Raw genomic sequence first — 22,706 nt, 5'->3', positions numbered from 1 at the left:
GGCTTCTCCCCTACTGAATAAAATCTGCCTTCACTGCTTTTAACTGGTGTCTGACTTTGTTTTTCTTTAACAGTCTCCATTTTAATAAGATCCTTAGGAGATTTGCAGGCACATTAACGTTTAAGAAGCATTGTTTTAGAATATTTATCATTTCCCTCAATGACTTCTAATAAGCAGCCCTGAATGGTAGATAGTAATTATTACGCCTATTTTACCAGTGAAGAAGCTGAGAGCCAGAGCTTTGCTCAAAGTCACACAGTTAAACTAGAACCCACTTCATGACTCAATCTGGTGCTCTCTCCATAACGCCATGCTAATCGGAGCGAGAAGACCCACTGCATATGAGGACCCAGGAGTAAAACAGCTGGTGAAGGAACTCACAATAAGGTTTCTCTTTATGCATGCATTGCTGCAATGTCCTCGTAGGCTCTACTCTTCTCTAGTTGCAAGAGAGCCATTTCAGAATCAAGTGTCTTCTAGGCACCAAAGAACTCTCATCTGAGTTATCCTACTAGGAGCTGGAGTCCCCGGATCACTTACTTGGGGATGAGTCACTGCCGAGTGTGCTGTCTGTCGTGTGCAAACGCCCCGCCCTCACAGGCCATGCACACACCTGCAGCCACTGCCACGTGAAGTCAGACCCAGTCACACTCTTAGTCCTGAACCGGCCACCTTACCCCATCTACATGGAGAACACTGAGTTTTCACGTTCAGGACGATTTATATTCAGCCATCATTAGGGTAAACATTTTTAGATGAAAAAACTTATATTACAGGCAATTTCTGATGATGCATAATTTTATTAGAGCCAGTGATGATCATTTCTTCCAGAAAAACAAACCTCTGAGGTCAGAATGGAAGACAATGAAAAACTAGATTTCACTTTATAATCTACCTTTATCAAGCCATCCAGAGCACATCAGTTCCTTAATATTAGTATTATTTAAACATCATATAAGTCATTAATAGAAAACACACAAGCCAAAACCTTGCATCTTTAATCTTCAAGTCAATCATTAACTTTGTTTAGATTTGTAAAGACACGAAAATAAAAGTCATTTCAAATAAGAGCACTCAGACAACATATATGTTTGTAACGGGATCCACTTTGAGCCTCTTATTTTCCAGATTTTCGCTGAAATAACCCTCACTCATTTCTTAGATTTGTATCAGTCTTGTTTGGAGGCTATTTTGTCTTATTGAGCCTAAACAGAGTACAGTACTAAAATACATCAATGATCTATACTGAGAACATGGCATAAGTGGGTTTCTAACTCTTTAGGGACGTGAGTGGAAACATAACATCCTGTGAACACGGGTGTAAGCCCCTAGTTATCCCTGAGCTGGGCAGTTTCACACAATCATTTTTTCTCTGAGGCTGAAGTCTGTGGTTTGATCTTCCTAGCAGCTTCCAGAACAGAAACTGGGTTTACCTTATCTCCAAATTCTTTTTCTCGGTGCTCAAGAAGAATTCCCTAAAAGGAAAGAAGAGGGTGCATCAATCCTTACTGAGTCATTCACTCACGAGACAGACACTGAGCCACAGCCATCTGTGAAGCCCTGTGCTCAAGACAACAGGGGACAGAGAATGAGGCCTGCTTTTGCCCTGGACTACTTCAGTCTCCTGGGGAAGGCAGCTAAGGCGACGGCTACATCACAACATTGGGACTGTACCAGCCACTCTGGGAGCAGGACGTCAGCAGTGATCAAATATAATCAGGGGATCAGGGAAGGCTTCGAAGAATATAAAGCAGGAGAGGTACCCAGGATGTCTACAGAGAGAGGTGAGGTAAAACAACATTCCAGGCGAAGAGAAATGAATGAGCTTACACAGAAAAGCAGAAAGGTGTGAAGTGGGGCTCAGAGGTCAGACCTTGGCAGGCGTTGAATGACCATCTGAAAGGGGAGACCCTCTCTTCACTTTAGTTTTCCTAACAAACTGAAGGCCACTCACTTTTGACAGTATGAGGCAAAATGCACAGGACATCCCAAAGTACCCTAAAGTGGTAAGAAAGGAAAAAGGAATGTGTTTGCAATCACATCAAGGAATCCTTGTTAAAGAGTTCTTGGACCCATGACATCTGGGAACTCAAAAAAATCAACATCTGTAAACATGTTCATTGTATCGTTATTTATACACAGAAAGTCCTACCACACTGTGGAGACAACAGGAAAGCTGATTTACATATAAATATATAAAACTATATAAAGCACTATGCAGACATTAAAGATACAGAGGAAGAATATACATGAGGAAAGGTTCATAACATACTGTTAAATGAAAAAGAACGTCTCATTTAGTAAGACACCATTTTCTAAAAAGAAAACCCAGGGCCGCTCAGCTCAGCTCTGTTCTAACGGGTTGTGTGTGGTGTCTGAGCTTATGGAATGGCTCTTCCTACCTCCTACTGTTTCGTTTTCAAATTTTCTATGTGGAACACATTACTTCTTTAAAGTAGTTATGCTTTAACGATTATTATTACATGAGAAATCCCCACTGAGTGGCAGCTGGAACGGTGGGATTGCAAACACTCTGCTCTGAAGAAACATGGAGGCAAGCCCTGACGCTCTGCCAGCCCAGTCAATCTTCCACCAGGAAAGAAGGAGGCAGGCGCTCCGGGGACACCAACAAAGCCAAACACCACACCTAGCAACAACAGGGGCATGCCAGCCAGGCTGGGGGAGCCCGTGGGAACCAGATGAGTCACTGCCAGGCAAGAGAAGGCTGGCCGGTGAGCCAAGCCCTGCCCTGGAGGCTGAGGGCAGTCAGAAATGGGCAGGGGCAAGGAGTCCCAGAATGCCGGAGTGGGACGAGGCTGAGCGATCCTCTGAGGACGGGGCTGCCCAAGCGCCCGGGCGTCTGGCAGGGATCTTTGGGAAGTACTTCTAAGAGAGACTACGGGCAGGGGCTCTGCTGCAGTACAGGTCTGAGTGCCTGAGCTGCATTTCCACTGTACCACTCACTAGCTGTGTGTCTTTGGCTGAGTTACTTTGCATCTCTAGGCCCATTTCCTTACACATAGGTAAGAATAAAAATACCTAACATCGCAGATTAGTTATGAAGAAGACATGAGATGACATATCTGAGCACCTAGAACAAGGCCGTTATCTCTAAGTCACTTTGATGTATTTAGCAGAAAGTTAGCAAAGAGGTCTATGTTAAATCAGATAACAATTCATGCTAGATTCTAATATAGACAAGCAAAAGCAGTTGCCAAGGTTTAAAAGGAAGAGGTTAGAAACGAAGCTTAAAAAGGAAGGATTTCTATTCCAATTCACTTTTATTCCTCCCAAATTGCAAAAAGTACTATGCAATTACCAGTGTTAGCAGTGAGATCCACCAAGGCAGACAAGCCTGTCTCTTTACAGATGAGGCCAAGTGGACCGTCACGCTGAGGCTGAAGAGACAGGCCTAGCAGTCGGGACCGGCTCTATGTCTCCCTGCCAGGCCCTTGAGCTGGCATCCACTTTCCCCATCCCCGCTCTGAGTCCGGGTGGCCTCTGCTGGCACTGCCCTCCAGTGCGGGGACATCACCATGGCCTGAGGCTGCCTGCCGTCTGACATGGAGCCTCCTGGGCCCACAGACACCCCAGCTCTGCACACCTTTCCCCAGGATCCCCATGCTTCTCTGGATCTTCATTCCAGGGCCCAAGACAGCTTGTCTGATGATAAGTCTGTTACCCTCTGGGGACAGTCGGGATCCTAGGACCCCCGCTGAGAAAAGCACCAGTTTTTAATCCTTCTTTCCCCTTTACTTTTCTCTGCTAATCATCCTTGATGACCTGGGAACACTGCAAAGAAGTACATTCTTGACAGAGGAATAACTATGTTTTTGTTCAAGTCGAGAAAACAGAACTTGACATCAGAAAACCTGAGTTCAGGTCCCGGCAGAGCCACTGATGAGCCGGGCTGTGCAGCCCGTGCCGTCGCTCACCTCACCTGCCAAACTCTGACTGTCTATGACGTTACTGGAGGAGACGGGGGAGAGGGACGGTTTCCCTCTCTCCCCCTTCCCCATGTTCCCTGGCTTTTTGGAAGGAAGGCTGGGAGACTCCAAGTAGGGAAAGTCAGCCCACACTGGGGTCTCACCGTCACAGACACCGACACCTGCAGACTCACAAGTGAACACTAGGGATTTACCTGCTTTCCTGATCCCATGACAAAAACTCCCCCGAGGATAAAGCCTTCGCCTTCCAGGTTTCCAGAGAAGCCTCCGTTTCGGGCCCGGAAGAAGTTGTTCCAGACACCCAGCCGGACAAATCCCATAAACATCATCTTCCTCCTTTGGGGACCGTAGAATTTTTTCTGTAGGAGTGAGAAGGACAGACCCCATATGAGTAGCCTGTATGCCTGCCTCCCCCGGGTAGGAAAGGTTCCCCACAGGGCGCTGGTTTTCACACAGAGATCCAAAGCCTGCTGGTTCACCCCTCCCCCCCCCACATACACACACAGCCCCCAGCCAGGGGCACTTTCAACTGCCCAGGGACAAAGCCTCCAATCTCAAGGCAGGCCTGACCTAGGGAAACAGATCTGAGCTCTGACTCTAACCTATTGCTAAAAATAAAATAACATAAAATAAAATAAAAATAAAAATAAAAATAAAAACCCTGCAGGTTCCCATGCCTGCAGGGTGATAACAGTTCTACATCCTGCATAGGTGAGAGTAGAGGGGAAAGAAACATGGCTGCAATGAGTTAAGGGACAGGAGCTTATGCTGGGCCCCAAATGCATGGTGGGGGAACCCTGATGGAGTTTTAGCTATTTCCTAGGCTCCCGTTCCCAGGTGGACAATTCAGCAAGGGCTCAAGTAGTAAGTGAGAGGGCGGCATCTTTAGTGTCCAAGCACGCTCCGCTCAGAGGACTGGGAGAGCCCCTGTGAGTTCAGGGCAGCTGAAAGGGAGCTCAGCGTCCAGCTCCCGGCCAGACACAACCTGGGCCACTGAATCCATACCTGAGCACAACCCTCACCCATCTGTGTCTGACACGCTCACGGCACACGCACCTTTTCATCCAGGAAGATTTCTCCTTTGAAATAGGGCTGGAAGTCCTTCACTTCAGTCTTGATCTGTTCCTTCACCACTGCATAGAGGGGGACACCCAGTTCGTCCAACTTGGGCTTCAGGGAGGACAGGTCTGCAGCCTCCTGCAGAAAACAGGGGAGGTCAGGGGCACAAACTCCTGTGGCTCTGCAGCCACCCAACACCCTCTTCCCTACAGGCCCAGAGCGCGGCTGGCACTGAATGCAGAAGAACAAAGGTGACAAAATGCCAGAAATAATTAAGGCCTGTGTAACCCAGCATAAGAATGTCCCAGCGGGGCACAAGGCCTCCTTATAGGGCGTCGGGTCAGCCAGGCTTCTCATCTTCTCCACGGTGGGAAGGAGAGGCCAGGCTCCTGTTCTGGGTGTCCTAACCATGGCCCGGGGAGCATCCAGCCACTAAGAGCGCACCCAAATGTGGTCCTCTACTCCTGGCTCCTAGGCTTCTCTCCTCCTCATCTCCTCCTCATCCCCTGCACTAGACCAAACTGGCAGAGCACCTACCGGCCTAACCCCACGCAGGCCTAACCCCACGCAGGCCACGTGAAGAGCTGCCTCCACAACTTCACTGCGTTGGCTTCCCCTCGCTACAAGAACCTTCCTTCTTTCTCCAGCTCAAACCCTACCCTCCAGAAAGGGATCTCTGGTCTATAAAGTTCTCCCTAGCTAGTCCAGCCTGGAATGAAGGCCCGATTCTTTGTGCATATCCAATCTTTCCTGCTTGGTGACTTTTTCTGTACTGGTCTGCGTGTCACCACTGAGTTGAGCACTGTCCCTTGAGTTCCCAAGTGTATCTCATAGTTAGAAACTATGTCTTCCATTTCTCGTGTCCCTCAGTGCTTCACACGGCTGGATATTCAGAAGGTACTAGAGACCAGGTGGAAAGATTTGAAGGCGAAGGTGGAAAATGGGGAGACTGCAGCTAAGCTGAAAAGCACAGAAATCCTTGACTTGTGAACCGCGTGCTGAATGACTAACCGAAACCACACGTGTCATGGTACAGCTCCCAAGTGAAGAACAAATCCCTTTTCATATTTGATGTCAGAAATAAAGAAATAGCAGGAAATCCTTTCAAATGCAGCCCACTCTCCTTCAATATACACACACTGCTGGAGAGTGGCAACTATATTTTTCATTTATTTTCTAGAACGACAACCAAAAAGGAGAGCTGGCGAAGCAGAATTCATGACAATGGTTTTACAAAGAGCGTCAGTGGGTGGCAAACCGCTCTAGAGAGCACTCAAGGTCTGATGTGGTCAAAGACCGCCTGTGTGTGACACGAAAGGTTTTGCTCGCTTTTCCTGGGCTCTTTACTCTGGGTGGGTCACTGTACAAAGCCATGAAGTGGACACTCGGTCACATACCTCTTCCCCAGGCCACTCAAAATAGCTCAGATGGCCATCTGACCACCCTTTTAGAACTATAAGTTGCCACAAAATGCTCTTCCAGGGCACGCACCAAAGCACTGGAAAACAGGTTATAATTCGAGCAGTTGCTCTGAGAACCTTTTGGGTTTAACTGGCCTTGAGAAATCAAGTCCCAGCAGGCTTCTACATCAGGCTTCTACGTCGGTGCCCTAACGACGTCACAGCAGGCTTCTGTGTTGGTGTATGGAAGCATCGCAGATTTGGAGTGAAAAGCCCTGAGTTGAACTTCAGCTCCTGTCACAGGCAGAATAATGCCTTCTAAGGACGTCCACATCCTAACCCCAGGAACCTGTGAAGATGTGTTGTTACACTGCAGAGCGGAATGAAGGCAGCAGATGAAATTTAGACTGCTACTCGGCTGATCTTACAGGAGATTATGCTGTGTTATCTGGGTGGTTCCCATGTGGAATCACAAGGATCCTTAAATGTGGAAGAGGATAGCAGAAGAGTCAGTGTCACAGCTGATGCAATGTGAGAAAGACTTCACCAACCATTGCTGGCTTTAAAAATGAAGGAAGGGGCTGCCTGCCAAGGAATGCAGACGGCCCCTAGAAACTGGGAGAGGCAAGGAAATTATTCACCCCCTGCACCCTCCAGAAAAAATGCAGACCTGCTGACACCTTGATTTTAGGTCAATGAGACCCATTTCAGAATTCTGACCTATAGAACTGTAAGATAACAAATGTGTATTGTTTAAAGCCACTGAGTTTGTGGTAATTTGTGACAGCAGCAATAGGAAATTAATACACCTCCCCACAGCAGTGTGACTTTGTCACAACCTCTATACTTCAGTTTCCTCCTCTATAAAATGAGAATAATAATAACAAGCTGTATTTTCCAGGGATATGGGAAGGAATCAATGAGACAACAAGCATGAAAGTGCCCTGAATGTAAATGACAGCTGGGCATCATGTCACTAAATAGCTTCTTTGCCAGCCCAACCACCAAGCAGGAACGAGACCTGCAAGGCTGGAAGGAAATGCCTGAGGGTCAGGGAGGGCAAGCAGAGGAGTGACGATGACAATGTGGATGGGCCACGGCCACAACTTAGAAGCTCTCACCTCCAGAGCAGCACTGTCATTCCAAGTCCCCCAAGGCAAGGCAGCGACCTCAGAACCTGGGTCTTCTGCCACCAAATGAGTGTGTGACCAAACCACTCTGGGCCTCGGTTTACCTAACTATAAAGTGACAAGGCTGAACCTGCCTTCCCTGGATAAGCTCCCTCACTTACTGAACAGACGACGATGGCTTCCCTTTGAGGGGCCACCCTGGAGATTGCCCAGTTAAGGAGCCCCAACTTGTGCCAAACTCCCATGCCAACTGTACACACACCATTAACACGACAGAAATCCCTGAGCTCCAGCTCCAATGCCGAGAGCACACAGTGAGGCAACAGAGGTGCACATGCAAACGTGTGGCTCTCAGCGTCCACCAGGGACTCCAGGGGAGCTCTCCAAGAAGGGGGAGACAGGCAGGTGCGTCCTGGAAGTGCGACCTGTGCTCCCCCATGTGCTGCAGCTGCACCGCAGGTGAGGGCTGGCCATGCCCGTGCCAGTAACAGTCCAGACTCCTCCCTTCAATGAGCAAACCTTGTGCTGAGTGAGCATCGGGAACGTGGACATGGACCTCGTCCTCATCCTCGATTAAATGGGAAGACAGTCCAAGGGTGAAAGGGCTTGAGAGTAGTAAAGGAAAGTCAAGTACATGGCTAACTCCAGGTTATGGTGCGTGGTTAAATGAACAGACACAGAGAATAAGCTAAAAGAAATACTTAGAGCAAGTACTAGAGAACGGGCCGGTGCTGATGAAAGGCTAGTGTGGGCCTGCGGGTCCTTGTTCTGACGGGAAAGGCACTGGCTCCCACTTGCTAGGACCCTGTTCTCCGAGCAGATCCTCAGTGCACTCACCTCTCGACAGAGAAAGCAGCCCGGCCTCCGCACCGCCATGATCACAGCGCCATTCTTTTCCCAGAGCTCCTTTGCTTTGAAAGTTCTTGGTTCTGGGGAAAGGAACAGGGAATTCAGTATCATCTCTGGCCAGCCCCACCCCACCTCGCCCTCTCAGCAGTGGGTAAATAGTACCAGGCCTAGCAGGGGACCTGGACAGGCATTCACACGGGGGAAAGCACACAGGAGACAGACAGGGAACAGTCATCCTCGCAGGAAATTAATATCGTGTGAGGATCGTACCAGATACCCCAAAGGTCTCTCCCGCATGAAAATCTATTTGCAAACATGAACATCCCAAGCTAAACCATTTCTGGAAAAATGGCAAATTCCTTTGCTGGTATCAACAGACTGTAACAATCCTTTAGGGCAGATACATGGCCAAAACCTGAAAGAGATCTTGTACTTTGGCCAAGAAAACCTCCACTCCTAAAAAAAGTACTCAAAGGGATTGTCAACAGGAATTAAATTTTATTTTTACCCTAAATATGTTAACTGCAACCTAATGCACAGGGGAGGGTAGATGACACCTAAGCAGGAAGTGCTGTGGCGCAGGACAGCGCTGCAGCTCCGGGCCCCCTGCTCAGCCTGCGCCTGCGTCTGGCTGTGTGGCCTCCGGCATGCTGTCTCCCCCTGGCCCTGTTTCCTCCTTTGTAAGCACAGCTGTCTAGCAGCTCCACTTTGGGCTGCAGGGAGTAGTAACAGACCGGTATGAAAAGTGCTCACCACATTGTCTGGAAATACAGACTTAGTGAGGGGTTAGTAAGTATAAACCCTTATTATGTTAATATTTCTGAGAGGAATCCATATCTCTGTGGGATGTTATACGGAAAAAAAAAAACACAAAAAAAATGGGGGGGAGGGACTGAGATTGGGAATCCCTAGATTAAACAAAGCACAACAGGGCTCTCTTTGCAAGCTTCCTATTCTCTAAGGTGACCTCCTTCATAAATTGCAGTCACGCTCCTGCCTTCCCTGGACAAGCTCCCTCACTTCCTGAACAGACGACGATGGCTTCCCTTTGAGGGGCCACCCTGGAGATTGCCCAGTTAAGGAGCCCCAATTTGTGCCAAACTCCCATGCCAACTGTACCCACACTACACGACAGAAATCCCTGAGCTCCAGCTCCAATGCCGAGAGCACACAGTGAGGCAACATAGGCACATATGCAAATATGTGGCTCTCGGTGTCCACCAGGAACTCCAGGGGGGCTCCCCAAGAAGGGGAGACAGGCAGGTGCGTTCTGGAACTGCAACCTGTGCTCCCCCATGTGCTGCAGCTGCACCGCAGGTGAGGGCTGGCAATGCCCGTGCCAGTAACAGTCCAGACTCCTCCCTTCAATGAGCAAACCCTGTGCTCGGACGGAGACACAGTGCTTCTCAGATCCAGAGGCCCAAGTCCTTAGAACACTCTCTGGAATGGTTGGCTTAGTAAACAGTGGTACGACATTACTAAATATTATGGAGCAATTATCATTATAGTTAAAGGGACAACAATAGAAAGTGAAAAATGCTTTTGGTACAAAGAAAGCAAAAATGTAAAATATCACATACACCACGATCACAACTATATAATAATATGTAAACATGCAAAAGAATGTGCAAAAATAAAAATGATTATCGTGTTGGGGGAATGGAATTATCAGTCATTTAACAAGTATCATTAAATGTTTCCTAATGTTGTTATAATACGTTTTCAATTAAAAAAGAAATAGCCTTTTTTTATACAGGAAAAAATAAGCAAGCCTGCATCCCAGTGCCTTGGAAAAGTACTGAGACCAGGGGGTCACTGCTTACCCTTCTCCAGTGTTTTCAGGTCTATTTCCTCCAGATACTCCAGGGTTGCTTGCTGGGGCTTGGACAGAAATACATCTGTGTTGGCCAGGAGAAGTGCCAGGGCAGCAGCCCCCAGGGCCCCCGCACCAATCGACCACATTCCCATGGAGAAGAAACTGGGATCCTGGAGGAAAGACATTTCTGGAGATTGAGAGGAAGGAAGACCACGTTACTGGTCTCACAAAACAGCTGGAATCTGATCTCCCAAAGTGCAAGGCTCTAGCTGGGTGGCCAACCAGGAGGCCAGAGGCAGGGGAGGCGGAGCAGCAGCGTCCAAGGTGGGACTGAACGAGGGCTGCGAAGCGCCTGGCATTGCAAGAGGTGGGCATACACCAGACACACGGAGGCTCCTGGCCCAGGAGCTCACCAGCGAGTCAGGAGCAATGACAGCAACGACAGGCCTCACAGACGCTTCTCTTGCTGCTCCCTCTCGCGTGCCCAAGGTTGTAGCCCCCCAGCTCGTAGTGCTCACCCATGCTGTGTCCCTGGGGCAGACTATGCCCTCTTGCCCCTCCTCGTCAATGCCTGCCTTTCCTTCACAAACCGGGAGTCTCAGCTATCAACTCCCCGGGGACGGCAGCTTTCTCTTCTGTGATCAGAGTACACTTACCTCATCCCACCCAGCACGCTGTTCTGTCACCCTACCCTTCTTCCTCTTTAGTTTGTGAATCCCTCAGAAATAGAGACCATATCCTATTCATCCAGCCTCAGACGGTTCCCAGCAGGGCCTCACTCATGGTAGGCAGGCCATCTCAGTACATTTCTCCCAACTGAGAAGAGCTGATTTTGTACTCATTGTACAAATAAAACAGGCTCATGGTGAAAACAAAACCAAACCAAAAAAGAAGCAGTGCCTAGAACCATAGCCAACAAGAAAGCGAATGTCTTCCGAGCATCTACCACCTATATGAAATGATACAGCTGAATAGAAATGGCCATTATGAACCTCCAGTGTCTAACCTGGTAGTTCTCTCCTGTAAACAGAACGACACAGGTGTCTGCTGAATGAAGGGGGTAGAGACAGAGAGTAGGCATATGTAGGGAAGCGCAGGCGCTGGGGCAAAAGATGTCTGCATCACGCCGGGGGCGCTGCAACTGCAGCGGCGCTGCAGGGGGGTCCTGCAGAACCAAGTGCAGACTTGTTCCAAGCTTCTGCGCGGTGCCTCACTGAGGCTTCCTCTAGTTGGGAAGCCTTGTGCTTCTGGGGGTGGGAGCCCCTGGAAGCAACCTCCCTCTGTAACAGCAGCAGGTACCCCACCAGCATGCCTTCCACGGACAACCACTGACAATACCTATCTTTCCACTTGGCCCTGTCACCATCCTAGGATCTGACTTACACTGGGGCCCTCCTCCCAATAAGTACTAGCATGATTCTGTGTGCTGAGATCACCAGGCACAAGGCTGGGTGTGTGTGTGTGTGTGTGTGTGTGTGTGTGTGTGTATGTCCCGCCTCACCGAAGAGTTACTTCTCCCCAGCAGGGCTTGCCTAGGGAAAGGACATCTCCAAATGAAGCAAAAGTCTGGCGACCTGCATGTCACTGCCAAGGGAGAGGGCGCTACCATGAAGGGGGCTGGGAATAACTTGGTGGTGATGACTTAGGGAAGAGAAGGGCAGGACAGACTAGTGTTTAAGGCAGCCTGGGAAGTGAAGATGTGAGTTAAGAAATAAAAGGGAACTTCTGGGCACGGGTGGGGGTGACCAAATGAGAACAGCATTTAAGAAAGAGGAATTTTTGCATCTGCGTATTAGGGAAGAGGAAAAAGGGAGGCTGGTCTGTGTGTCGGGGAAGGGATGGTGCTATGGCATCTCCCATGTGACGGACTCAAGCTGTAACCTCAGTATCAGAATGTGGCCCCACGGACTGGCAGAGCTGGCGCTGGCGTCACGTAGAAACGCAGCATCTCAGGTCTCACCTCAGAACTAAGGAATCATAAAATGCATTTCAATCAGATCGCCAGGCAATTCACATGCGCACTGAAGTCTGAGACGCATTGTTTTGGAGCAAAGAATTCCAGGTTTTGTGCTTGGTTGGCCGAGGGCAGGCTGGCCTGGGAGAGCTGGGCCTGCTCCAGGCCCCGCTTCTGTTCCCTCAGCTCACTGTGGGAGGGCAGCAACGGCCACAGTGGGCGTCAAAGACAGAAAACATCTCGCCTCTGCCTGGAGTGTCCTACCCCATTCGTTCTATTCTTCAAGGCTCAGACACCCCTTTCACCACGTCTTCCTGTACGTTCTGCCTGTCCACGCCGTGGTACTGTGCTCCAACCGCACACATGAGCCTTCTAATGTGCTCAACACAGATTTGGACTTATCTGCCAGTTTTCTTTTCTTTGACTCTGTTCCTCAATTTCTCCCCTGCCTAGTACAGTGCCTGTTTGGTACACAGTGGATTCTCCACAAATGTGCGCTGAAACGAATTCAACAGAACCGAATGATGAAGATGACAACTTTGGAGAACCAAAGTTCTTGGGTCAAGCAGGAAGGAACCTTCCACAGGCTGGCTTCCAATTCTTTTACGTGGCAAAGTTACACATTACTGGATTACAGTAATGTGTGGATCACAGAACAATTACGAGGAAAACCACAGCTCTCACCTGCCTGCTGTAAACAAGAGATTCCCCAGAGCTTGAAACAATTTCTGTACCCTGACGCACTTTTCCAACGTCCCTGGATTTCTAACATGTGTGTATGATGCAGGAGCACATGGCGTGGGCTCTGATCACAGATCTGATAACATTTCTGCATCTACCCTACAACAGGCATTGCTTCAACTCCTGGAACACATGAGCGCCCTTCAGGGAGTCCAGCGACCCTTACGGCCAGCGCCACAGCCCTCCCACACACCGCGCCGATTCTTAGAGGCGAACAGGCTCCAGCAGCTGTCATCAGCCTGCTTGCTCAAGAGTACAAGGGAAATCAGACTCGACTAGACTCAACATTTATCCAAACATTTGTTCAGCACTGACCTGTCCAATAAATGGAAATTTAGGGGGACATAAAACTAAATGATACACAGTGCTCAAGGAGATACAGGCCTGGTACACAGATAACAAAATTCACGTGGAAAGGTGAGGCAGCTTGGTGAATAAAAGGTGAGGTACAAGGCAGCCATATGAACATGTGGCTATGGCAGAGCAGGGCTGAGAGCTAGTTACATCTGCTCTGGGCAGCCATGGAAGCACCCAGAAGGAAGTGGCTTTGGAGCCGATGTAGGACCCTGGGGGAAGAGCTAGGTCAGGCCCGGACTGAATAAAGCCGGGCAGCAGCAGGCCAGCTGGGGGCGACTGTCAGCACTGAAGGCACTCTGAGAATACAAATGTCCATGTCCCAAAGGCCCCTGGTTCTCTACCTCAAGTTCAAGAGCTGGAGTATAAGCTGTGGACTGCAAAACCACCAAGAGCATGTTTACTACCCCACCCTAACCCTGGCTATGATCAGAAAGTGTGGGCAGAGAATCACCCCTTTGGGGAGCACGGACCCCACCCTCAGGTCTCGTGGCACCAACACGCGAGAGGCAGGCTCTCCAGGAACATACGCCCCAGTGGGCCGCTAGCAGCTGCCAGGGGGAAGCAGTGGAAACAGACTTCGGAAACACCTATGGGGAGTGTAGTGTGTAGGTCCAGCCCCTCAGCCAAGCCCCCCTGAGCTACAAAGCAATTTGCTCCGGGCCTGTCTTGGAGCAGTACTTGCTGCACAGTGAGAGCTTACTCGGAATCCTGAATCACAGCTATTCCCACCCACAAAAAAGGGAGGGGGTACAAGTAGCCCCAATATCTAAATGGGACAATGCACTTTCACTTGGGTCTCCAAGGCTACTAACTAGAGATAGGGCGGCCAGTAAACCAGCCTTTACTTAGTGGCATTCAACATGCGTGGCCTACTTTCATTCACTCAGCAGTCTTACAACGGTGAAGCGATGATTCTGTTTTACAGCTGACAACACTGGAGGTCAGTACCTTCTCCAGTGTCACAGAGCCAGCAGGCAGCAGTGCTGCAACCCAGACCCCGGTCACCAGGATTCCAAAGCCTGTATGTAGTCTTTCTACTGTCACATCTTGCCTCCTACATGTTCACTTGTGGGTTTCTGGTGATCAAGGGGTATGATCCCTTTTGTCTTAAAAAAAAAATTTAAGTAGCTCATCTTAGTTTTTCAGTCATCGAATAGTCAAACCACGTTTACTCTAAAGGAAATTTACCATATGACAGATGTCCTTTTCTCTTTCCTCCCCTTTCTAGCCCCTTCCCTTAAGGAAAGGGTCAGTTTCTCTGAAAGATAATAGCAAGGTTGTTGACAGAAGAGCCAGCCCCCACCTGACACAGCTACAGTATTCAGTTCCCCACTGTGGGACTTATCTGATCCGTCCTCTCCCACACGAGAAGGTGAAGCGTGATAAGACCACAAACCGACAACAGCTGTGGCCGCTCAGAGTAGCAGCTTTGCTCTGGGAAGAGCATGGAGCTGGGGAGAGGAGACCCAGCTGGGCTCCCTGGGCCAAGTGGGATTGATTCCGCCACCCCCGCCTCATTTTCCTCACCGCCAAAATGAGGGGGTTGGACAAAGTTAATTCTAAGATTCCTAAAGCACCCCAGCGACATCCATCAGAAACAGCTTACTCTGCAGTCCGCACATTTTTGGTTCCTCATCATAACTCTACTCGCTTCTCCCCTGTTCCTTCCCTGCAGCCCAGAACTTCACAAGGTACCTTCCCTCCCCCACACAGGGCCCCTTTCCCCCATCCTTGAGCAGTTCAAACCTGGGAACAAAGCACTCACCATCCACACGCAGCGTCCACAGTCCCGGCGTCTGCGGCCAGGCTGACCCAGCTGCCCGCCGGCTCCAATCAGGCGGCAGGGAGGGCTGGAGGGCGGGGCTTTAGAGGCCGCCGCCGCCGCCGCCGCCGCCGAGGGTCCTAAGCTCGCTGCCTCCCTGGGCAGGACCCGGCCACCCAGAAACCCTGGCGCTCCTTCATCTGCCAGTAGTCAATTTCCAGAAAACATCAAATTGGAAAGCTGCCAAGGCCCCCTAGCCCTTCAAAAAGTTGAGCAAAGTCTGAGTCATCGGCAACCATGCAGATAACATTTATCAGGTGCCAACAGACTCCCTCTCTGCTATCCAGTGTGCACTAACGAAGTGAAGTCCTTGACACAGCCCAGGTGCCACACTAACTGAAATCGAAGGAAGGTGTCCCTTTCTCCGTGGCTGCTTTCTCCAAGCCGGCCCTTGCCCCATTCGTCACCCACACCCAGGAAGTCAGCTGGCGCGACCGACGCCCCTCACAGCCGTCTCTTCTTGACCTCCTTTTGCCTTCCCCTATTGTCTGCCGCTGAAGTGGCTCCTCTCAACCCGCTCTCCCTTCCTGGGGGACCGCACCTACTTCAGGTTTCACGCACCACCTTGGTACGGACCTCCAGGCTCCTATTGCTGTTCCTGACTCAGTTTCCACTGGGGGATTCTGCAGGCTCTCTCTGCTGCACTAGGTCCAGAAGTAACCTCCACCAAAGTCAGTTTCTTTTCCAGAGTTCCCCAGCTCAGAGAATGACACAAGCATCCAGCCAACTGCTCAAGCCAGAAACGCAGAGTCCTGCTTTACTCTGCTTTCTCCCTCGTTGCCCACATCTAATGATTCTGGAAAATGCATCCACTACCCTCGTCTTCTTAACTTCAGAGCTGCGGCCCATGCCCAGGCCCCTAATACGCTGTACCTGGTCTAGTTCAGTAACCACAGACCTGAGCTTGGCTTGGCTCTAGTCAGGTCTGCTACAGCTTGTTCTCCACGCTGTAGCCACGGCAACTGTCACACACCGGACCTGCAACCTCCTTCCCTTGCTTTTGGACTCTCACCCACAACCAACTCCTCGGCACATCGACGGGGCCCTTCCCAGCCCACCATCGCGCCTCATCCCCGCTCCTCCAGTGCCTCGCCAGGCCACTCAACATGCAAGGACTAGAGCATGTTTTGTTAGGCTCCGCACTGCTGCTCCTGTTGTTTCCTTCACCCAGAATGCCCTCCTCTCCCATGCCAACTCGGTAGAGGCCCAGCACAAGTCACACTTTCTCGCCAAAGCCTTTCGGGAAAGCCCCGACAACTGACCTCTGATTATATAGCATGCATGCATGTGCACACACACATACCTTTGCACATTGCACAAGCAAATGGACTTAGTGTATCTGACGTATTTACAGGCCTGGCTACTCAATATGGTGGAGCAATCAGAGGGCAAGGGCCATTGTCTTATTCATTCCTGCATCTCCAGCACTGAATACAAATCCTGGTAATTAGCAGGCATTACTGTTTAGTGAAAGAATATGAATTTTACTCTTTACACTCCACAGTGAGGCAGAGTTGGAGCTAATTCGTAACCACTCAATTTCAGCTCAGTACGGAAGGTAATTTTGGACAGTGCTGGCATGACCTTAAAGAAAACACTCAAACCTGGGGTTTAAGTAACCTTAGGTTGGGTTCTAGTTCTACTGCTCCCTGGCAGGCAATGTGACATAAGCTGTAAAGGCCTGTGGGCCTAGGTCTCCTACCTATGCACACAGAAGAAGGAACTAGAAAGCCTGTGAGGTTATCTCAGCCCTGGCATCCAAAGACTTGTACTGCGTGATTGCGACTCCAGGGTTATGACATCCAGAATGCCATGGGGACGCCTGCCACTACTGCTGTCCTGCCGGGTATGCATTCTCACTCCCTGCTTCCCAAGCCCAACTCCTCCCGGTTCAAGAAACCGCCTCTGGGCAGAAACCGATAACTCCTAATGAAACAAAGTACCATCACTGGGTGGGTTAATTCATGCCTCAAACACGTAGAGACAGCATCGCATTTAAACTCTGAGGGTATGCCTGCCCAGTCCAGCTCCACCCAGGGAATCCTGCCCCCTCAGGATGAGCTGGCTTGAGGCAGGGCCAGGGCAGAAGGAAGAAAGGGAGCCAAAGGAAACTACAGTCCTCGCCTCTCATCCTCAGGGAACAAGGCTGGAAAGAATGCTTCATCTTCCTCCTTTGCTCTCCTCTATTCTGCTCTCCTCCCTTCAGAGCTCTAGTTCAGCCCCTTCTTCACAGAGTCAATGAGGAAACTGAGGCCCACAGAAGGGGCTAGCTAGTCCAAGGTCACATTGGGGAGGGCTGGTCAGTGGCTACGCTGGGACTCAGGTCTGGGTCTCCCCACTCCCAGTCCATGACTACTTATTCTGCATTGGACACTCCTGCAAAACGGAACAGTAGCGTGTGTGGTGGGGGTCGGGGGCTCAGGAAGCCGGGGGCCTACAGGTCCTGAAGTCTGCTCGATGGCCTGTAGAATGCTAAACATGAAAGTAAAAAGGCTCCTGAACAGGGCCTGGGAATCTGGTGGCTAGAGAGAGCACTACTTCCCAAGCCCAGTGCTTTGCAAGCAGCTCATAATCCAAAGCCAAATGTTTTCTTAAGGGCCACATTGTCCATTCTCAGCTGAGAAGCCATTATATACCTCTCTGCCCACAGTAACGAGGTCCTGTCAATTCTGAGGAACGAGACACGCTCGAAAATGCCAGTTTAGCAGCCTGGTGACAGGGGCACCCAGGGCACTAGGGGATGCGCTCCCACCTACCCTTGTCATCAAGTGCCACAGAACTCGCCACAGAACATGCAATGAGCTGACTAGCTCTGGTCTCAGATGCCAGATTCAGAAAGTTCCGAACAGATGCTGGAAGCAGAGCAAGAGGACATAATCAGCGACTGGGAAACGCTGAGACACTGCCGAGGGTGAGCAATGTGGGGGCTGTGAGAGGTCCTTTCCTCTGATCAATGATCCTGAAGCCACAGAGACCCTCAAAATATTTGGCCATTCTGCCCCTCGCTTGCACAGCCACCTGGCTAGGCTCAGAACACTTGCTCTATCACGTTACATGGGTGTGGGTGGGAAGGCACAGGTGATACCACAAAAGACACGGGGCTTCAGGACAAACATCCTGGGTTCTCACTCTTTGACTCTGAGAAGTCACCTCATCCCTCTGAACCTGTGTCTCTGTCTTAAAAACAGGGCACTTTGAAGGGCTGTCAGGAAGACTATATGAGAAGCAGTGTGGACATAGTAAAGCACTTCAGAATTGTAAGGCCACATTATCTTTCTCTTCTTTGCAGGGCTCGGATTCATTCATTCTCCTATGATGGCAGGACAACTGAAGAAGAACAAACTTAAAAAAAAAACTGAACAACTTCTCCAGCTGTGTCACTGGAGGCCTGCCTCTTGGGTGGAAGTTCTAGGTCTGGCCTAACCGTCGATGCATACGACGTCGACAATTAAGTTTGCGAACTCATCCTAGAAAAAGTCCTACATCCTCACTGCTAAATATCACTATGGTCACCTTCCAAGTACTTCCCTTGGGAAGCTATTAGCAGCGATGCCAGCACCTAGTCCACCCTTCAGAGCAACTTTGGAACTCTTTCTCTGGAATGGCCATCAGAGCTGTCATCGGATTACCCTTGATGTCCTGAATGTCATCCAAATGTCTTCCTTTCAATATTTCCTTTATCTTCAGGTAAAGAAAGAAGTCACTGGGGGCCAGACCAGGTGAGTATGGAGGGTGTTCCAATACAGTTATTTGTTTATTGGCTAAAAACTCCCTGACAGAGTGCCGTGTGAGCTGGTGCATGGTTGTGATGCAAGAGCCATGAATTGTTGGCAAAAAGTTCAGGTCGTCTAACTTTTTCACGCAGCCTTTTCAGCTATAACCAAATAGTAAACTTGGTTAACTGTTTATCCAGTTGGTACAGATTCATAATAAATAATCCCTCTGATATCAAAAATAAGTTAGCAACATCATTACAAGTTCGCGAACTTGTCAGACTTCATACTCCTTGTGTCCCTTCTGTAACCTGCCAACACTGCCTTCTGCACTAGCAGCACCAGAGAAGGCAAAGGGCACTGCCCAGCTGTGATCTCCCTGTGCCAGGGCCACTGAGCTCAGAAGTCAGGCTGGTTTCCTTCCAGTGCCTCCAGACATTCTTGTCACACAAGGCTCCGCGGAGGAAGACTTGGAGACTCTCTGCCCAACATTTCACAAAGACACAAGTACCCAGTTGGCATGGGAGCTGGTTTATTTCTGGGATACTGACAAAGCATGGGTTTCAAACCCCAGAATTCCAGTCCTCACCAGACATTCCGAGCACCACTGAAGTGACACAAGCTGCTAAAACATTCATTAGAAACCTCTTCTGTCTCCCTCGGGAACAATGTGTAAGATCCCAACTAAATGGCATGCTTTACAAAGGTGATATGGTGAAGGGTCGGACCAATAACTAAAATCGAATTCAAATTCTACAAGCTGTAAGAACCTGGACAAGACACTGTGTTGTTTTTCTGTTTTGGTTTGGTTTTTCTTGCATCAGTAAAATGGGAATAATTCCCGAATTACTTGCGACAGAGTGGTAAGAAGGATTAAAAGTATAGAGGATGCTCGGCAAGCTACTTTACAAAGCGTGACATAAATGTGCGGTATAATTCTTACTCATTTCTAGATTAGTCAATGAGTGCCCCTAAAATGTTGATCGTACATGAAATGGAGGGTTTCTGATGACTGGATATGTTCCAAGGAATTGGGGTTCACATTTTGAATCCCAATTCTCAGTCTCCAGGGCTGGGCCAGAGTAGGAACATCCAAGGCCTGGCTCCCAGACAATGCTTTTCAAAATAAATCTTAAGTATTCTTTATTAATTCATCTGCCAAGCTCAAAGGAAAATACATTTAAGTTAAAAAAACAACAACAAAAAACTAAATTTAAATCGAAGTCTAGGTAATTGGGCTGTGGAAAGAGCACGGCGTGGTAAGGGAAGGAGGCTGTCACCTGGGTCTGAATCGGCGGGCTTTTGGACTCCCCGGTGTGCTATCTACCCACAGCCCTTAACGATCTTTCCACCTCCTTCACCTGGTGGTCTCTGCAACAGTCTTGAGGATCAGTGCTGTCCGACTTTTCCTGCCCAGACTTCAGCTCAGTGTTTTAAAATGTATAGTTGGGCTCGTCCCAATTTTGTCAGGAGTTTGTAACCAGAGCGGGGGCGGGGGCAAAGGGAGGATGGGAGGCAAACAGGTGCCTATGAAATTCTGAAAAAGCTAGAAATTGGGGCCCCATAAAACACATGACCCTATGGAAGTACAGAGCGGAGGACGCCAGGTCCCTCAGCCTTCACCCGCTCACCTCTAGGTGTCCCGCCCCCTGTCCCCCACACACAGCCGTCAGGCGCAGCCCCGCTTCAGGACCCACCCCCCAACCCCCCACCCCAGTCCCCCGGGACGGACGCTCCAGGACGTAATTCTTTTCTGAGTGCTTTGTCTCAACAATTCAGGCAGGTCTGTGCCATCAGCCTCACTCAAAGCCTGGGGGCGGGGTAGACGGGGGTTCTTTGCGGGTCCCGCCCTGGGTCTCGGCCCCGGGTCTCGGCCCCGGGTCTCTGACCCTAAACGCGGGGTTTTTCCATTGACCGCGCGGCGGTGCCGGGAGGGGGCGTCGTCCTCTGGGCGAGGTGGGGCCGCCTCGGGCCCCGCAGGTGCTGCGGCGCCCGGCGGGCTCGGAAGGAGCTTCTCGCCGGCTCTGGACGCACCCGAGGGGCGGGCCTAATAAACCAGCAACCCAATCCGCGTACCCCATTCTGCCTCAGTTTCCTCACCTGCGCCGAGGCGGAGCCCGCCTTCGAGGAGTTCACGTGCCCCTGCGAGCAGCAAATCCGGCTCGCGCTTGCCCCCCGCCAGCCTTCAGTAGTGCCAGACGCGGGGGGTTGGAGAACCCAACTTTCCCCCGCCCCATGTGTCCAGGGGTGGACCCCGCGCAGGCGCGGCCGCCGCACCCCGCCCACGTGGCCCCGCCCCGCCCCCTGTGGGAGGAGCTCCGGCTCTGCCCAAAGCCCTTTAGCTCTACCGCTTTCGCCCAGCACCGCACCCAATCTCCGCGGCGCTGGGAGCGGTTCGCTTGTGGTCCCTAGTTCTCACAGCTCTAGCTTTGCCCAGTCCTTCGCGAAAGGTGACCCTAGCCTCCTGATTCGTTAGAGGCGCTTTCTCTAGTAAAAGGAGGCTCTGGACTGCTTTAATTGGATCTGGAAACATCTGTACCCGTGGATAGTCACCTTTCAGTCCTTAGCGAGTTTTTGAGCAGTGTTTTTCGGGGGGTGGGGAGCATACATAGTGAAGGGGAATCTTTAGGACCAACGCATTCCGATGAGTGACACTAAAAGCTTTAGGAACAGCTTCAGAATTGACAGCCACTGATCCCAGTAGGCGATTAGGAGAACACCTTTTCAGAAATAGGAAGAACTGACCCACAATACAACACTTAAAATATCACTGGGACAACAGTTTGATCAGTGACAGGGCAGTTTGCAATGAAGTAGTAGAGCAGAGCTGACGTGTCAGTCCACTGGTCAGAGGTGGCCATCTGCCTGCAATGCCCTCCTGCCACTTTACCTGGGAACTGCCTACCGGTGTACAAGTCCAAAGGCTTTCCTCATTTACGTCCCTGACCTCCCACTCAGAGATCAGGTTCCTTGTAAACTTATGGACCTATAGACTGTATTCAAGAGGTCTCTCCTTAACCAGACTGTGAGATCCTTTCATTCACCTTTGGGACTCCAGAGCCTGGTCCAGGGCCAGCACTGAGATGTACGTGGGAAGTGTGGTGAAAGAGAGGATGTTTCTAGATTGGAGGTGAGAGGGATAAGCTTGTGTGATCATGCAGGCTTCTTGCAGGACCAGGTATTTGATGTGAAGGCCCCAAAGTTTTATATAATTTGGTACAATAACGGATGTAGTCATAAGAGGACCTTTCTCACTCCTGCCTCATTCCTTCTTACCCTGGAAAACGGAAGGGGAGAAGGCTCATTCTCTCCATCCTGAAATAGGATGTTTGGCAAACAGCGAGGAAGGTTTCAGGGAAGAATGGCCACTTAGAACAAAACAGGAAGTCATTTCCTTTGGGTCTGGGTCCCCAGAGACTGACTATTAATGACAGAACCATTCAGGGGTCAGGGGTAGCAGAATCCTGAGGTGGGAGGCTCCCTGAGTTTTCAGCTGTGATATAATTACCAAATGCAAAAACCTAGGATTATATTTATACTTTTGTAACTTGTCAAAGCTCTGGACTTCAAAAGCTAGGCTAGATCTGATAGCTAATTAACACACACATACTCCCAACTTGTCAGAGAAGGCACAGGCTGAACTCATTAAAAAGCAATCACGAGATCGGAATATGTTACGGGCAAGTAGGCACAGGAAAACTTACTTACAAAGCTCAAGGATTAAAAACAAAGACACCAATCTGCCAAGTTTTAAAGAGAAAAGTAATTCTAGTGTTGTAAAAACCATAGAATAACCTACATTTTGAATTTAAAAGGGTAGAAATTAAGGTCAACTGGGAGCTTTGTGACAACTTAGATAACTTAGATGTTACCCTCTTGATGGGCTGGGAAACTCTTCTGTCCTTCACAAATGCCATA

The 22,706-nt window shown here is 50.0% G+C and overlaps 1 protein-coding gene across 2 annotated transcripts; it reads right to left on the bottom strand.

Annotated features, from left to right (window-relative positions):
• Nucleotides 1-1,086: 1,086 nt before the first annotated feature.
• Nucleotides 1,087-21,043, bottom strand: PRXL2A (peroxiredoxin like 2A). 2 transcript variants are annotated; one of them, XM_033131196.1, is made up of 6 exons: nt 20,889-21,043; nt 10,209-10,371; nt 8,374-8,465; nt 5,004-5,144; nt 4,142-4,306; nt 1,087-1,475 (listed from the first exon to the last, which is right to left on the bottom strand). In XM_033131196.1, exons 2-6 carry the CDS (start codon nt 10,351-10,353, stop codon nt 1,362-1,364), a joined length of 657 nt encoding a protein of 218 aa, XP_032987087.1. In that variant the 5' UTR covers nt 10,354-10,371; nt 20,889-21,043; the 3' UTR covers nt 1,087-1,361. The 2 variants fall into 2 exon arrangements, with proteins under 2 accessions (XP_032987087.1, XP_032987085.1); XM_033131194.1 differs by having other exon boundaries at nt 10,209-10,388; nt 20,889-21,026.
• Between the last annotated feature and the right edge of the window lie 1,663 nt (nt 21,044-22,706).

This window comes from Rhinolophus ferrumequinum, chromosome 16 (assembly GCF_004115265.2).
Source record: "Rhinolophus ferrumequinum isolate MPI-CBG mRhiFer1 chromosome 16, mRhiFer1_v1.p, whole genome shotgun sequence".
Lineage (NCBI taxonomy): Eukaryota > Metazoa > Chordata > Mammalia > Chiroptera > Rhinolophidae > Rhinolophus > Rhinolophus ferrumequinum.
Note: the sequence above shows the minus strand (reverse complement) of the source record. Positions and strands in the feature narration are given on the sequence as shown.

What these genes read in the sequence shown, in the direction of transcription:
- PRXL2A (XM_033131194.1), bottom strand. Translation starts at nt 10,386, where the DNA reads ATGTCTTTCCTCCAGGATCCCAGTTTCTTCTCCATGGGAATGTGGTCG. An exon ending in CCTGAAAACACTGGAGAAGG is followed by an intron (nt 8,466 to 10,208) that starts GTAAGCAGTGAC and finishes TCCTTTCCCCAG; the next exon opens with AACCAAGAACTTTCAAAGCA. An exon ending in AAATCTTCCTGGATGAAAAG is followed by an intron (nt 4,307 to 5,003) that starts GTGCGTGTGCCG and finishes TCACTCCTACAG; the next exon opens with AAAAAATTCTACGGTCCCCA.